The 18,288-nt window shown below is 43.2% G+C and overlaps 1 protein-coding gene across 1 annotated transcript in view; it reads left to right on the top strand.

Moving 5' to 3' along the window:
* The window catches only part of KIAA2012 (KIAA2012 ortholog), a 106,428-nt gene that overhangs the window by 7,006 nt on the left and 81,134 nt on the right, over positions 1-18,288 (top strand). The window contains 3 exon segments of the mRNA XM_025196658.1: positions 12,561-12,723; positions 13,979-14,137; positions 17,081-17,277. Of these exon segments, the coding sequence (XP_025052443.1) occupies positions 12,561-12,723; positions 13,979-14,137; positions 17,081-17,277 (519 nt within the window).

The following is an 18,288-nucleotide window of genomic DNA, read 5'->3' as shown; positions in this document are numbered from 1 at the left end:
TTCAAAATGGCAGTGGGGGCACTTGAACTAATGTCATTCAACCAGCTCATTCAACCATGCTCCAATGTAATTCGATTAATCGAGTCTGCTCCAATGTAATTACAGCTCACTGGAGCAGGCTCCATGGTTGTGTATAGGCAGGTTTCCAAGGTATATGTAGTTAAGGGGGGAAGCTTTTCCTCTTCAGTTCTGCCCTTCTGCTCCTGGATTAGTCACAATCCAGTCATTGCTCTTCTGGCATGGGGAGTTGTGGATCATGGATCTATTCTATGGATGCTGAGTTGATCCATAGTGAGCTTGATTGCCAGCTATACCAGAGCAGTATCCAGTGTAGCAGAGATAACTGTAAGTCTGACTATTCCACCTTTGTGGTTCCCTGATCCTGAGGCTAGTCAGAGGCTGGTTCAGCCCCTGACATGACTTAGAACTGTCTGAGGTCACTGTAGGTTTCACGTGTATCCTCGGGAGGCTATTCCAGCACCTGAGGACTGGTGGAGTGAAGGGACTTCCTAGTCATATCCTCTTTACTAGGCTAATCCTCTTTAAACTTGGAGGAGAAGGCCTGCATGGACATAGAACTCCTACCCAGGCTCTATAGCCCCTGGCAACTCCTGTGCACTGGGGAGAACATCAGGAGGAAATCTTCAGGAGGCCAACTCCCCTGTGGCTCTGGAGCAATGCAAAAAAGGACAAAGTGGAGCCAAAGGTTTGATTCAGTGTCTTGATACACCAAAGTTTTCAGTTCACTAAGTGGCAAACATGTTTATTTTCTGCAGGTAATGCTATAGGAGTACCTCTGTAGAGACAAGTACATAAGGTGTGGATGGAAACTTGCTGAATAGATTCTGGGAGGATGAGCTTAGAGTCAGGGATGGTATGAAGGAATGAGCAGAGACACCACTTTGTACAGCCTCCTGCACACTTTCTATCTGCTACCAAATACTTCATTTCTGCTGCATTGGATGCTGCTTTGATACAATTGAAGATCAAGCCCAATATGTTACAAATTCAGCATCCATATAATAGATCAATAGTCCATGTCTCTCCATGCCAGGAGTGCAGTGACGACCACAAAAGATCCAGCTGTCACATCTGTTACTATTCAGGTTCCATTCAGGCCTGATGTTCAGAAGTGCTGAACAGTCACATTTCCAGCTAAGGTCAATGGCACATGATGGTTTCCAGTACTTTTGAAAATCAAGCTTTGGCAAGCAATTAATTCTTGAAAATGTGTCTCAGAAGGCAGAATATGACACTTAACTGGGAAATAAAACACTTCAGATAAACCCACTTCATAGAGTCTAAGGCATTATCACAATATGTGGTTTGGATCCCATATTCACAAGTCCTTCCCATGAGCCCTTTTTCCCCCAGCCTCTACTTTTTTCACAGATTTATTTTGTTTTCTTTCATTTTACAATAAATTGTGTTTCTAATAACACAAATTTCTTGCCCGCAGAGAAGTAGCAAATACACAGCATTGGAAACCTTGAAACCTTCTGCTTATCCACCATATGAGTATATCTTAGTCATCCAGGGCGCATCCAGACAAGCGCACACCTGCAGTTTGTGGCACTGCAGACCCGTCTGTGGCACTGCAAACTGTACGTGCAGCACATGCAGGCATTTGCCACACTGCTAATTTGCAGCACTGCAAGATTTTTTATCAGGAGATCCCAGTGTCAAAAAAACTTGCAGCAGAAAAAAGTGGGATGGCACACATGGTGGCAGCATGCACCACTCAAAACCAAAGCCTGGCCAGCCAGAACTACACTCCAGCTGCCGGCCAGGCTCTGCATCACTGGATCACTAGGGCTGTGCGAAATTTCACCAGCAGTTTTACTTTGATGCTGTTTCAACTTGTTTCGAGCTTGAACCAGTGAAATTGAAATGAAACAGAGAGCTTTGAAATAGCACGAGGCAAGTCAAAACATTTCAAAATTTTCAAAACGTTTCGAGTTTCGAAACTCAAGCTGAGCTTGCCTGCAGGGAAACAGAAACTAAAGTAAGCGGGGGTGGGAAGGAGTGCTCTCATTATTGACTGTGTAGCTGGCCAGTGACTGTCATCCTTTCCTGAGGTCCCTTCCAACCCCAGTGCTCTGGGGGAGGGATGGAAAAACTGCATAAAAGGCAACATTGTCTGAACTGCCCTGCTTTCTGCCTTGGTGTCAGCTGAGTGAAGGTGCACCTTAACACACACACAGTGTCACCCACCCATGTCATGAGTTTTGACTGTCAGCAGCTAGAGGTGCAGGGCCCCAGAACCCAGACTCCCCTTGCACCTATCTCCTTGACAGCTGGCAGGCTTTGTGGCCACAGCAGGGCCTAACAGGCCTGCAGTTTTCACCCCCCTGTGCCTCAAGACAGATACAGTCTCACAAGCACCCATGTCACAGGTTTTGCCTGTCAGCAGCCAGAGGTGCAGGGCCCCAGAACCCAGAAGCCCCTGCACCTATCTCCTTGAAAGCTGGCAGGCTTCATGGCCTCAGCAAGGGCTAGCAGGCCTGCAGTTTTGACACCCACTGTGGCTTAACGTACACGTGACGTGAGTTTTTTGCTTTCAAGACTTTGAGGTGCAGTTTCCCTGAAACCCCTGCACCTATCTCCTTGAAACTTAGCAGGCTTCATGCCCTCAGAAGGGGCTACCATTTCTGCAAGATTCATCCAAATCAGGCCAGAAATGACAAAGTTATAGGCTGTTTTGAGCTTCCCCATTATAGCCCATGGGCGAAATGTGAAAACAATGTTGAAACAATGAAACTGTTTTGACAAAATGAAACAGAAGAGCAGTTTTGAATTGAAACAAAATTCAAAACTCTGTTCTGTTGAAACGTTGAAACGCAAGTCGAAACGGAACAATGCCATTTCGCACAGCCCTGTGGATCACCACTGCCAGAGCTCTGGGAGGCCCCCAGGACTCTAGATAAGGCTGTTGGGGCTAGCCCAGGTACTGCCTCCTCTACTCCATCTGGGGTAACTTGCCACATGCCAGAGCATGCATGCACAGGCATTCTCCAGGAACAAGTAGTAGTGGCACAACTATGTGCCACTACTATTTGTCCCTGGGGAAACGCACATGAGTGCTCATCTGGACGCATCCCAGTAGTGCAAACTCCCTTCCCTTACTAGTAGTATGCCTCAACACTGTTGTCAAACAATCAACTGTAAGTGTGAGGATAGGCTTTGAGCTTTGGAAAAGAAGAATGAGAATAGTCCTTGGGCATCTTACAATCTGACACTTTTTGTATATATAGGGGTACTGAGGGCACATGCATGAAGGGCCAGGGTCTTTTTGTCATCCTTCATATTCTGCCTACCTGCCTTTGGAGTTTATTATTATTTAAATGGCATGTAGAAGCCTGAAAAAGATCAGGGCCTCTTTGTGCTAATCACTATACACACATACTGTTCTTCTCCCAAAGAGCTTAGTACAGGATAAGTAGAAAAAGAAACAATAATGGATGGCAGACAGGAAATATAATTGCTTAGGGAAGTTGTACAATCTCCTTCACTGAAGCTAGTCAAGAAGAGGCCAGATGGCCATCTACCTAAGAAGGCTGAAGAACAGAAAATCCTGAATCTGTGCAGGGGGTTGAGCTTGATGTCCCTTGATATTCCCCGCAGCCCTATGATTCCAGGATTATTCCATTTTCAAAGATGAGGAATTGAGGCATGGAAAGAGGAAGTGACCAGCTCAAGGACACATGTGGAGTCACTGGCAGAGTTGAGTATTACAGCTAGACTTCCTGATTCCTGATTCAGTGTCTTAACCAGAAAAAAAGCAATCTTCCCCCTGCCTTATGATTGGAGCTAAGTGAAGGAAGCAGAAGGGAGCTCACAGAAGTTTAAGTATCCTTCATGACAACCCAACCGGCCCAATCTCCAACTCTGCATCAGTCCAGGAGCTCCCCCTGGAGAACCCTTGGCTACTCACTCTGTGGACTGCAAAGGGCAACTCAAGGTAGTTGTGGTGGGAACAGCCATGGCCAGAAAAAGTCACTATCATTAACCTTTCAGCCATGCAACCAGCCCAGATCTGCATGGTTGAGTTTGTAATGAACCTAAAACTTCTGTTGTTGTTGTTTAAAAAATAAACCTGAAATTATTCTCAGCATATCAAAAGATCCAAGAAACCCATGGGACATGAAGGACAACTTTGGAAAAAGTAGTGTAGAGCTTACTCCCATTCAAAGTGTGGCCACTCTGTGTCTGTCAATAAGCATTCAAGTCAGCTCCTAGGAGGAACTGGACCAAGATCACCAGTTTATTTCACACACACATGCCTGAACAACCATCAGTTTATGGAAACTCCCAGTAATTATTAATCTAATCCTGATTTGAAACAGCAACCTACAGGTAAAAACATTTTAGATCCCATTTACTAGTGTCTTGATTGCCATCCAGTCCTCTATTACATGCTGTTTTCAGTTGATAACTACTATAATTATACAACAAATGTATACAGCCATTCATACTTAGTTAACTACAAGTACACTGGTGAGAAAAAAAGTGTCAAATCATTATTAATAATATTTTGCAAAAATGTTAGAAGCTCCAGTAGTTGTCTCATGGATGTCTACAGTTTATTTTTAATAAATCCTGCTTATTAACTATTCGGATTACATTAGCATCTAGAGGCATCATCTTCATTCTGTTGGGAGTTGTACAAACACAATGAAAATACACCCAAAAGCTTATAGTCTTATTGCACAATTATTTATAAAACTGTCACGTGCATTGTATACACAACACAAAAAAACATAAGACACATGCCATTGCTTAATAACTTTAGTAGATAAAAGCTGAGGAGAAACCTCAAATCTTGCAACTCTGCTACACTCAACAGAGCACAGAATAAATAGCAAGAGTGATGATTTAAAGACTATGAAGCAATTTGTCTGCTTAAAATTATCTCAGATACAAAGTATTCTTTACAAAGAACTTTCAAAACCCTTGTGATCCCTAGCTCCAAAATTACAGTTAAAACATTAATCCTACTGCTTTGCATATAGTATGAAAGTGTAGCCTTAGACACAAGATACTGATAAGCCCCATTAGATATTTAGAAAATTCCCAGGAAATTTAATCCATTCATATTAAGAAATTAACATTTTGCTCGCTTCCAATTATGGCCCTGTGTATAAACACTACATCAGTAGTAGCCTTAATGTGAGAAGATCAGCTGTAATCCAGATCCCTCATGTATGACTGAGTGAAGATATCTTTTAGGGATAAAAAAGTGAAATAACCCTCAGTAAAGCTTCTAAACAAGTCTGAACTAATGAGGAAAACATCAGTACACTCTAGGTTGCTCTTACCTAATGCATCTGGCATTTTGGAATAGATTAAATTGATTCTAATAGTCTATGATATAGCTTTCTCTTTACAAAGCCCTGGGATGCCATTAATAAATATTGGCCATCCCATAATGACTCCACACCTCTAGAGTCAAGACAAAACATCTTATAGGAAATCACTGCCTACTGTGACATGAGCTACATCAGTGAAACCAGGTGCAACAGTCATCAAAGATTAAAAGAGCAGAAAATGAATACTGCTGTGGCCAAGCACACAAAATCATGTACTGACTGCCACAAAAAATTAGAATTGAGCAGGGGTATGCTCAGGCACTCACAAATCATGTGGCCGCAGGAGACTCCAGGAAATTGGGCTGTGATTAACTCTTCGTGCCATCCTCAGCTATAGCAACATTCTATTAGTGAAAAATGTTCAGTTGTGACCCTCCAACAATATTGTGCGGGCCGGGAGCGACCCGAGCCCTTTTCCGTGCTGCACGCGGGCTGTGGCCAGCAGCCCGGGCACGCCGGGTCGGAGAGGGAAGGCCGTCGAGCTGGAATTAGGCACAAACGCTTAGCGGTAGTTTAAAAGATTGTTTACTTACACCGAGATGGCAGTGGTGTAGGCTGGAAAACTTGCTTGAGTTGCGGTTACAGACAGACAACAAAACAAAACTCGAACCTGCAGGGCACGAGGGTACGTCGCAAGGGGTTTTCGGTGACGGGAAGATGCAAAACATGAGGGTACGTCGCAAGGGGTTTTTGGCGACGGGAAGATAAACCTGCAGGACTCGAACCCGGGTAGAAGAGCTCTGAGGTCGGTCGTCTGGCAAGGACTCACACGAAGTTTGCTAGGCTCCGTGGGTCCAGTTCTTTTGCGCGCAGGAAGGGATACGTCTAGGCTACGATCGATGACAGGGAGAGGCTAGAGGTTGATCAGACCTCTGTTGCCTGCTTGAAATGCGCTGGGTCCATAAGGATCCGCAGCGCTTAGAGATCTTCACACAGCATGAAGTCTCCTCCTCCCGGTGTTCATGGAGTCCTCCAATTTGGGTGGAAACCACTCAAGCCTTTTATACGGCTAGCAAGCCAATCACTAGCCGCTACGTGTGAATAATTTAGAACTGGCCAATAATGGGACTCGAATTAGCATACAGATGGCGGGAACTCTTTGCAACGAGCATTTCTGTGCTGCAACAAAGAAATGCACCCTGCAAAGAAAGCTTCAAATTGGTGGGAAATTCTCCCTTGCACCGGGGTTCTCTTTTGCAGCAGAAAACTCCACCGTGCAAAGAAGCTATAATTTAGTGGGAACAATTTAGCAGTGCCGAAGCACATAAAAACAAAAATCACACCCTTTGGGTTGTGACAAATATAAAGTTTTTTTCTGCTCTAAGTTGAAGAGGAATATGAAAGGTACAGATAGCCAGCAACTTGTGTTTAATGCTCAACCTAGGAGACCTGCATGCGAGTTTTTGCCCAGCAAAGGACTCTGATAGCACAGAGGTCCTATGCTCTATTTCTCTGAGAAAGGGAGTTCCTCATGTAACATTATATCAATCCCTCTGTGCAATTTAGGGGTGGCATTGAAGGACACAGGACTGAGGGGCCTCAAAGGAAGGCCTGTCTTATTCTCTTTGTTCAAAAAGCATGCCGCTACAAAAATACAGTTTGAAAACAGCATTATTAGCTGATACATAATAAAGGAAGGAATACAAGGAGGACCTCTAAAGGGCCAGAGGCACACAAAGAATTCTTGTGACAACTCCATAATAATGATAATAATAAAACCTCAAGTTTAAGTAAGAGTGGAAGCAGTGCCGTAGCAAGAGGCGGTGAGCAGGGTGACCGCCCTGGGCGTCAAAGTGAAGGTGTGCCAACAGGCACTGCCCAGTTGGGGTGGGGCACAGGACAGAGCCATGAGTGGCTCACTGGGGGGCTGTGGGGACAGTGGAGGGCGGCTCCCGCCACTGTGTGCACTCCCAGGCAAGCATGGGGGAGACATCTGTCCCCCAGATCTGTGCACAGGGCGGGAATGGGCTGCCACTGCGGGCTTTGCCCTGGGTGCCAAACTTCATTGCTATGGTGGAGGTATTGGTATGGAGTGGAGGTAACCTACAGAAGAAGAAGACAAAAGTGATGCTGTTCCTTTTCCTGGCTTCATTACGATTGGTAGAAGAAATGCCTGCACAAGCAGTCTTGAGGAGAAGTGTGTGCACAAGGACCTAGGAACAGAGTGATTACATATTGGAACTAGCTATGGTGCCAAAGAACAGACAGGTCTCAACCTGCCTACTATTATATGAAGCATTTGGCAGTTTTCTTAATAGACCACTCTATGTGCCAATAACTCAGTGAAGTGAAAATGAAGAAATGAAGTCAACTATCAACTTTGACTAACTAGCATGTTTTGCTATCACACTATTAGAGTTGCCAGTTCTTCTGAATTAAAGGCCAATCTTGCCCTCTGAAGTCAATGGGAGTTTAGCCATTGCCGTCAAAAGAGAGAAGGACAGAGGTCTTAGTTGTGGATATCTCCTTTTTCAGCTTCTATCACAGTTTTTATAATATCTCAAATCTGACGGATTGCTTCTTTGCAGTTCAGGAGTACTTGGGGACCCAAGACTCTGCTGAGTTCATGGACAAAGTTAATGCCATCCTAGTTTTCCAAAAAAAACCCAGCCTTTCAGCCTAAAGCAGGGCTTTGAAGGAAAGTGGAGTTTTCTGATATACTCTAGTTAAATTGCAATGACTATGCCTAGAAAAGCAATAGTATGTTGTGTTCTCATCTCACCAAATATCTGTGTTTTCATTCATTCATTAACATGTTCCCCCCTTTCTCCTCCATATTTTCACTTTTCCTCTGAGCATATTACAAAGAACTATATTTACTTGCTTATTATTTTCATAGAATCACAGAAAATTAGGGTTGGAAGGAACCTCAGGAGGTAATCTATTCCAGCCCCCTTCTCAAAGCAGGACCATCCCCAACTAGATCATTCCAGCCAGGGCTTTGTTGAACTGGGCCTTAAAAACCTTCAAGAACAGAGATTCCACAGTCTCTCTAGGTAGCCCATTCCACCCTTGTAGTGACAGATTTGCCTAATATCCAAACTAAACCTCCCTTCTTGCAACTTGAGATCATTGCTCCTTGTTCTGTCATCTGCCACCGCTGAGAACAGTCTAGCTCCATCCTCTTTGTAACCATCCTACGATCAGGGCACAGGGCTTGGAAGAGCTGCTGGGGGAGGGGACAGTTTCCCTGCCCTGTGCCCCAATCAGTCAGTCAGGGTACGGGGTTGGGAGGAAGCTGCCCTGGAGGTGGAACATCTCCCCCCACCCTCTGGAGCCTACGCCTGACCCTGGTGCCCTCCGCCAGCTTGGGGCTGGCACCTGGGGGAACCCGGAGCTCCCCCTGGCTGCTGTAGGGGGGGCAGAACAAAGCAGGAGTAGCCCTGCACTGAACATCTCAGGCCCATGTGTAGACAAGCTGCAGGGGAAAGCTTACTGTGCCTTATTTTACTGTGCAGTAAGTTCATAGTGCATTAATAGCATCTGTAGATGTGCCCTCTGACTGCTAAATCGATAGCTATGTACATAGGTATTTTAATGGGCTAATTGTTATGGTATCCACATTTATACCTTAAACTAAGATCCCTAACTTCCATTTAATTTACCTTAAAATGAATAATAAATCAATTAAATTATTTATTCAAAAATATCAACATAATTAGAATCCCAGCTTTGTTGAAGCCAAAAGAAGAGAACATAAGCATATTAGAAAAGACCACTGCTACATCTAGCTGGTATCCTGTCTCACACAGCGGTAGGGAATGGATGCTGAAGGAGAGAGTGAAAAGTGCATGTCCAGAATTCAGCAGTCGAGGCAATTCTGATCCAGAGGTTGCACCTCTATCTACTATATTCAATATATACAGATAGACTTTCCCTCCAAGAACTGGTCATCTCCTTTTGAACTGGGTTAAGTTACCAATCTCCACAACATTTTGTGGCAATGAGTTTTACAATTTAATTACATGCTGTGTGAAAAAAACTTCCTTTTGTCATTTTAAACCTATAACCTAATAGTTTCATTATATGTCCTTTAGTTCTAGTATCACAAGAGAGAATAAATAATGAATCTTTATTTACTTTTTCTGAACCATTTAATATTTTGTAAACCTCTATCATGTCCTCCCTCAAGCTTCTCTTTTCTAAGCTAAAAGTCCTAACCTCCTTAGTCTTCATATGGGTGCCCTGATCATCTTTGTTGCCCTACTTTGTACATTTTCTAATTCTTCTATATTCTTTTTGAGGTGTGGGGACCAAAACTGGCACAGTATTGACTACTGTGTACCCACCATAGATTTATAAAGGGTCATAATGCTACTTTTTGTTTTGTTTACAATTCCTTAATTATTCAATTTTTGCCATTGACTTCAAAGGACCAGAATTTTATCCTTAGTGTTTATATTACAAGATGACTATCTGCTACAGAGCTGCTATTGCAGAGCTGCTCCAATTTTCAGTTCTTCCACTTTGCACTCCTTCCTGGTGTGATGTGGAATAACCAGATCTTTCCACCTCAGGAGAAACAATAGGCCTCATGGTGGTGCTTCTTAGCTAGTCAGAGTGATTAAGGTAGAAAAAGGAAGAGCATCTTCCCTGCCTAATCACTAATCAGAGACTAAGCATGGCACCTCCTCAGGTACTTTGTGCTCATAAGTCATAAAGAGATCACAAAATTGTTTTCAGGGTTGCTGCAGCATCCTAATGTGATATTGGACTGTGGTATTTTGACACCATGATATTTGACAACCTCACTACACTGAACTATAACACACTGAAGCCAAATCCCTCTGTCTTAAAATACATTTAGGGAGTATAGGCAGGCAAGGTTCTTTGAGTAGATATGATATCTTTTGTTAGACCAACTGAGTAGTTGGAAAAAAGGTTCTTAGCAAGCTTTTGGGTGCAGTCACTCTTCTTCAGGCATAGGGAGAGGCTGGTGTTCTGAGACTCCAAGGAATGAGAGAAGCTAAAAGTGTGGTAGGATGTCAGTCAAAATGTAAATAGGTAGACATTAGAAAGACAAAAGGTAAAGTACGGAAGGGAGGGGAAAGAAAGCAGGGGGAAAAAAGGCCAAAGGTGTATTCTACCATTCACAGTGGTAGAATACAAGGTAAAAAAGAGGCGGTCTGCAAAAAGGAAATAGTAGGAGATCAGGAAAACAAGAATGAGAGCAGCTAAAATTGTGTGACAGGATGTCAGTGAGAACGTAAGTTTAGCAACTTTGAGAGTATGGCATTTTTTCCTAGAAAAACAGAAATGGAGTTAAAAATTAAACATGGATTTCGCAAATGACAGGACAGCTCAGTATTATGTATGGCCTGCATATATTGAGATGTTTTAAACAATCAGTATCTATTTGATAGTAAACAATGGTTTCATTATATTTAATCTAAATGGCATATAGGGACTTTAATTAACAAAAGTATTTTTAAATACCCTTTCATTTTGACTTAACCAGATTTGATTATTGCAAAATGGTTCTTGAAGTCCAGTGAAGGGGTTACATAAATGATATTCATAGCAGTGGCTACATGTGCTTTTTCTTACATATTTTTTAGGTCAGAGTCGCTGAAGTTTCTCTGTAAGCTTTGCATTATGGTAGAAGGAAGAAAGGACAAGCTACCTGAATAATCACCTTTAAAAGGGAATGCAGCTGTGACTGTTTCTACAGGAAGCTGAATAAAACAAAATGTTGGGGTCTTTAAATGAACTCACAAGCCAAAATACCTTTGTACTTGCATTTAAGGTTTTAATGGTCTTTTTTCTGCTCGGAAAGCCATTTATTGGGCTAAAATAACCTAAGTTAGAATCTCCTCTTAGTATTTCCACTTTCTAATCATTGAAATACCATAAGACCAAACTTCTCATTCATTCAAACCCATACATGACTTCCTATAGCATTAGATGTCCCATCAAATACAAACAAATGTAAGTTGGGTTGGAAGTCCCATGAAAACACACTTTTCTCCTGAAGTTTCAGGTAGTTTGTAAGTTTGTGTAAATTGGAAATATGTGAATAACTGTATTTCTTACAGTATATTACAGTGTGGCAGTTATGCTTACATCACGAGGGTATGTGTACACAGCTCAATACAGAGATACCCGAGCTAACTCTAAATGAGCCAGTTTGGGTACTGAAAAGGGTCTAACTGCATTAGCCTAAGGCTTTCAGGGTAAATTATTCTTCTCAGCAGGATAAATAAGTCCAGGCAGAGCTCCAGAGTGGCTGGTCTCTTTCAGTAGCTGAGCTGGTTCATTTAGAGCCAACTCAGGTAGCTCTATACTATGCTACATTATGCATACTGACATAGCCTCAGAGAAAATCAAGCAGTAGAAAGGAGTGCTAAAATTAGAAAGGACTAAAAAGTTAGTTACATTTTTCAAGTTTCAAAATACCATCAAAGCTTGAGTTTGGTTGAGCACCTGGGTTAAGGTTCAGGTCCTTTTTGTTTCTCTTGTATTTGATGCAATCTTTTTTCCTCCAGTAGCTAGTGAGAGATTTAAAAAAAAATCCAAAGCATTGTCCTGCTGTCTGTGAAATCAATAGGAATCTATCTATGAACATCAAAAAGCAGGATTAGTTTACCCATTTCCAGTGGGCGGGTCCACTCATTCAATAATGTGCAGTGGTTACTGCACATTTAATTTAGTACTTGTATAATCAAGTACTAAATAAATGCACAATAACCAGATTTACTGTACAGTAGTCTTGGCGAACATTTTTTTAGTGATACTACTGCATAGTAGCCTAATAACACTGTGCAACTGCGTATTAGCAATGTCCATGCTGTGAGACACTACTGCACAGTGTTATTAGGCTACAACACAGTTAGCATCCCATGTAGATGTGCCCAGTGAGCAACACTTATTTGTTGGACAGATTCTTTTTAGCCTATTCAGTTTTAGCTAGCAAAAACTGTTCTGAATAGTTTTGTTTCAAGATTTGGGGGGTGGTGAGGCAGTGATTTCCAGATTTTCTCCTGCTCCTTGCCTCCTGACTGCTTTAAATTCACCACAATAAGATTTCCCCATGTAATCTACTGACTTGAGATGCCTGTTCTACTATGCCTTCAGGCATCTTCAGGGGAGTTTTCGAGTTTTGATTAGCATCTGTTGACTCCAACTCATCAGCCTCAGGAAGATCTAAAAATTAAAGCAACTCATGTCTTGCCCTGCATGTTATCACTGCAGAAGGATCGCAGAGGGACAGCTCATCAGCCATACCTCCATTTCCTGAACAAACCAGATAACCAGACTGAGCGACAGATTCGCCCAGGCTATTCGGCCAAGAGGTACCTCTTCAAACTCTCTGAAACCTGGGATCCTAGCATAATATACAGGCTCCAGTGTGCAGGTCAGTAGTGCCTAAAGATAAACAAAAATACTATAATATTTCTAAACTAACCATTCAGAGATTGAACAGATTCAGTTCACTCTGTTACTCCTGGAAAGAAGAGGAAAAGATCTTCCTAAATGCTAAACAAAAGGAAAATAGCATAAACATATAAAATAAGGTCTTGAATGTACCTTATTTTAAAATCAAGGACTTAACTTTTAAGTGCCAGATTCAACTTCCTTGGAAGACGATGGAAGGAAATACATTGACAACAACAGGAGTTGGATCAGGTCCAAACTCTTGTGTTGTGTACTAAATAATAAGGTCTGATGTGCTCATAACTTCAAAACACATAATATGTAACATGAGAAAATAACAAATGTTCTTGTTCTGACTTGTAAAATTCACTCCCCTTCCCCCTTGCTTGACAAACCTGTCAAAACTGAGCCGGACCCAAACTACAAAATTTATATCTTGATTCAGGTATCAGCTTCCTCCAAATTAGGGGCTGTTGGTTTGGTCGTAAACAGTACACCTACAGGTTTGGATCAGGATCCAGAAGTTTCCAGACTAAATGTTACCACTGCAGGGTGATACATATCTGCAAGCTTGGTCTAGGCTAAACTCTAATCTAGACTTTATTTTATATTACCTTCCATAGATAGAGATCCAAGCTCCATATGTATTTTTAACACTTCAGTCCAAACATATTTGAATAATCTAATATATAGCTGATATACAATATATCAACTTGGAGTGTGAACTAGACTGTATTAGATGCTAAATATTCCTGTAAATCAAAAACTGTTTCAGATACTTTTTTCTAAAAAAAAAAAGTGATCTTATGCCCATGTGCTATAGGAGAGTGTAAATGAAAGTATTTATGGTAGAATGGAGTTTTGTTTAAAAGAACATTTTCATTAGCAGTTTTCATTTTATCAAATTTTATTTTACAATACATGGAAAAATTAACTTTTTCCAGTTTTTGCTTCATTGGGATTTCTCTCCCTTCAATTATCCTCTTCCCCTTTCTCACAAGCGGAAGAGAAAAGGAAAAGCAGGAGAGGAAAAAAGAGAAACAACGTCAAACTGAAATAGAAAAATTAAAAACCCAACACCTTTTGTGAAAAAAATTGATGAAAAACTAATTTTCAAAATCTATTAAAACTTACATTCAAATTCTTCATTTTTAATTAGTTCTACCCAATATATTTAAAATAATTTCTTGTTCTCTGCCAGGTGATATCTTTTCTCTGCAATTTTTACATTTCAGGCTATATCAGGGACCCTTTGTTGCTTCAGGAGAATTTCCCAGATTGCAGAAAGAGACAACAGAATTTGTCAGCTATACCTGAAGAATATCACCTGCTGCCCATGTTCCCATCTTTCTGGGCAGAACTAGACCAAAATACCCATCCAGATACAGTAGAAGGTAATGTATTTTTTTAACTACTTTGGGAAGATATTAGGTTCTATGCATCAGTGTATGCCTCCAGGCAAATCAGGTAAATATTGAAGTCTTTTTTTAAGGAATATGTTTTTGTTAAAATGATCATCTTTGAGATAGGCTTCTTTTCTAGGAGCTTTCATAGAAGAAATATACTTCAAAGATTAATAATCAGAATTTTAAGAACAGAACCAAAACCTACTGAATCCTTCAATGAGATCCATAGATAAAATAAAGGAATGATTAAGCAGTACTACCAGGAGTGAGAAAGAAGGACTTACATGCACACCCTTGCTTACAATTAAGGGACCTATACATTGAAAGTTCACTTCTTTAGTCTTCTTTTTAGTGCCAAGACAGTCATAACACATTTGCAGCTACAAGAACCCAGGCATGTCTCTAATGTTTATTTCACTATATAAAAGGAAGGAGGAAGCACCATGTTATTACTGTGACATATGTAACATTGCTTCCATGGTATTCTGTGGTGCTGGTGACCCGCTTCTGAATCCTGCCCTAATGGTTCCAAAACTCATTTAAAGCCTGATCCAAATAGGTACTAAATACCTTGAAGTCCCACTGAAATTAGTAAAGACTGTAATATGTCAGGGTCAGTCCCCTTGCTATGTCAGCCCCTGAACTGATTTTTGTTCAATGGTCAATTTTAATTGTGGAGCCACAACTGGATATATCCCAGAAAATGTGAAGCTCTTCTTTAAAACGTTAACTTTTTAAATTGAAGCTAGTGCTTCTTGAGAGAGGCATGAACTGGGAGTCTCAAGAGAAGGGAGCTGCCTTTATTCAAAGCATGAGCAGCTACAGCACAAGCAACTGCAAAAACATGGCTCAACCCTGCCCATGAGGAGCCAGATGTAGGAATGAGAGAGTAGGGCATTCTTCATGCTTGTTTCCTTATTGTTAATGGCCTCTATATTCATATCAGCAAGGTCAATATTTGTTGTCAGGCATGCTTGGTAGCTTTCAATAAACGTCCTAACAAGTCATTTCACACAGGTTACTGAAAACTCCTCATATGGTAGGGACTTTTACTCATTACTTCCCGGTCTGGATTCAGATCAGTGGTTTAGAGAAGAAAAGTTCTGTATCTCATTATCAGCCTTCTGAATACTCTTTTAACATACTTAAGCAATCCATAGCTGTCTCTCCTTTGCCCTGATGGTGATTGCTATTCTGTCAGGACTATTCTAGGACTATTGGGGCTTGTTTGCCACCTTAGTACTAGATATTCCCCATACCTTTGTTATGGAATAAAATTTGCCAAAAACTGGTGGCAATTTGAGAGTGGCTATGAAAGAGTTAACACTTGACTGCACACCATTCTGCTTCTGGGAATGGACAGAGAAGCCGGCAGCCATCTGGTCACACAGTGTCTGTCCTTCTATGCCTCCATATAGTGAAGTTATGGCAAAGAAAATCAGCTTCTCCCCTTGAGAGACAAACCCCAATTTTGGAGGGCTGATTTTTGGGAAAAGTTGCTTATAGTATGCTAGTAAATATGGTAATTTTGACTCACAGGCACAGGCCCAGACACGTGAAGAGCATACAAGGCAGTTTTCCCCTTTCCGTGCAGTGCACAGGGACCTTTCACAATCACTATCCCGGCATGCAGGTGGTCAAGGCCTCACTCTCCTCCAGAGGTGGATTAATGCATGGGCCCAGGGGCCCCTGCCAATCAGGGGCCCCCAGATGCCTGGGTTCCCTCAGAAAATGGCAGGTTTCCCCTTGTAGCAGTATAGCCTGCAAGGGGTCCTGCTTGGGGCTGCCGGGAGCGAGATACAGGGGGCGCCCCATATATGTGCACACCTGTATGTGGCCAGGAAAACAGCCAGGCAGCATGAAAAGCAGCTCCCTACAGGGAAGTTGATGGGGCAGAAGGGGCATGGGGGCACAGATTGAGGCCCCCACAATGAGAGAGGGGGTGAGGCAGGGGCTGGGGACACTGCTCAACTACGGCGGTGCATGGGTCCTGAGGCTGGGGCAGGGAGTGGGACAGAGCCGTAGGCAGCTTGTCCAGGGGACACTGGTGGGGGAGGGTGGCTCCCCACTGCTGTGCACACCTGCCAAGGGAGGCATGGGGAGGCTATGTGTCCCCCTGCCCATATTTGTGTTTAGTGAATGTGGGTTGCCCATTCTGAGTTTGAGGCTCTCCGCTCTGCTTCCTTTCCTTCGGGAACCCCATACTGGCCGCGTGCTCCCTGCCCACCCGGCAGCAGTGGGGGCAGTGAATTGTGCCCTGTCCTGCCGGGCAGGCAGGGAGAGCATGGCCAGCATGGGGCTACCAGGGCAAAGGCAGCAGAGTGGAGAGCCCCAAGCCCGTGGCTGGCAGGCCACATCCACCTCACCCCACTTAGCTCTGCTCTGGCTGTGGTAGGGAGGAAGACGGTGGGGAGCAGGGTGGAGAGGAAGGCATATGCCACCCCACTCCCAGCCCAGCTGGGTCTGTTCAGCCTCTCTCGCAGGGCAAGGAGGCTCGCCCAGGCCTTCATAGTGGCAGCACCAGGAGGGGAAGGGGCCCCTTCCCCAGCTGGAGTCCAGGTCCCAGGACCTGGGGCCTGGCTGCAGGAGAGGAATGGCTTGATACATTCATGTTTATAATGGGGCATGGGGGCAGGGCCTCCAATTTTCTGTTTGTCCAGGGCCTCAAGAAATCTTAATCTTCCACTGCTCTCCTCCACACCAGTCTGCTCCCAAAGGATGGTTCAGTCTATGTTATTCAAATGTCATGAGACCATTCAGTGAGAGCATGGGAGCCCATCGCAAAAACCATACTTCTGCTGGGATGGAACAGCTCCCAACATGGCTTAGTGGTTCAGCATCACAATTTGGAACTAAATAAGGTAGAACCCCTCTGAAGTGAAAGTCATTTCACAGAAAGCTCCAGTTCTGACACACTAGCCTGTTTTGCAGGGCAGAATTACCTGTTTCGAAAGGAGCCTGAGAAGGGAAGAAAGCTGGCAGAAGACTATGAAGTGGAAATACATGGCAGGAGGAGAGCTCAAGCACCCATTCAGGTTTCAGTAAGAAAGCTAGGTATGAAACTGAGACCTCAGCCTGCAAAGGACACCACCTGGAGCCATCACGCAGCATGCACATGGGTCCCACAGGTACCAACTCTTTATTGCCACATTTCACTATATCTTCAGAACAGTTTTCCCCCAGCAGGTGCAGACATTGAACAAACATGAGGCAGAATCAATCTGAGCTGCACAGTTTTCTGTAAGTGGTGTAGTTTAAATTGGTAGTGAACAGAACACACATTTGCCCTTGTGATGGGGAGCGGAGGGGCATCTTAGTCTGAGTTCTGCCATTTTTAATCCAGTCTACATGTGCCAAACTTCTGTTCTATTCCAGGTACAGACCAGTTTTGTATGCTGAACTTCTGTTCTGTTACACCTATAGACAATTTCTGGTCATTTATACCAGTAAAAGTGTAATGTCTGTACCTGGCCCAGATGTCAGTTTCCTTAGTTCCCCTTGGGACTGGTGCAAGACTAGTTGGATGCTTATTCTCACAACTGTTTTGCTAGTGTGATTTCTGGCTTCACATGTGACAGATATCAGCCAGAAGTGATTCTCTCACTCTACTTGGCATTGGTAAGACTGCAGCTGGACTACTGCGTCCAGTTCTGGGCACCACACTTTCACAAGGTTGTGGTAAATCTTGAAAGAGTCCAGAGAAGGGCCACCCGTATGATCGGAAACTTGCACAGCAAGCCATACAAAGAAAGGCTGAGGGATCTGGAACTCTTCAGCCTAGAAAAAAGAAGGCTGAGAGGGGACTTGGTAGCAGCTTACTGCTACATCAGAAGCATACATCAAGGGTTCAGTGAACAGCTGTTCACCAGAGCACCCTTGGGGAAAACTAGGAGTAATGGTCACAAACTTCTGGAAGATCATTTCAGGCTGAACATTAGGAAAAACTACTTTGCAACTGGGGTGTTCAGACTGTGGAATAAGCTCCCTCCAGAGGTGGTGCAATTGCCTAACCTGGAAATCTTCAAAAGGAGACTAGGAGGTCACCTTTCTGGGGTCACCTGACCCCAGTTGTCTTTCCAGCTTGGTGCAGGGGGCTGGACCTTTCTGAGGTCCCTTCAAGCCTTACAGTCTATATTGCT

This window comes from Alligator sinensis, unplaced genomic scaffold (genome assembly GCF_000455745.1).
Source record: "Alligator sinensis unplaced genomic scaffold, ASM45574v1 scaffold755_2, whole genome shotgun sequence".
NCBI classification, from domain to species: Eukaryota; Metazoa; Chordata; order Crocodylia; family Alligatoridae; genus Alligator; species Alligator sinensis.
Note: the sequence above shows the minus strand (reverse complement) of the source record. Positions and strands in the feature narration are given on the sequence as shown.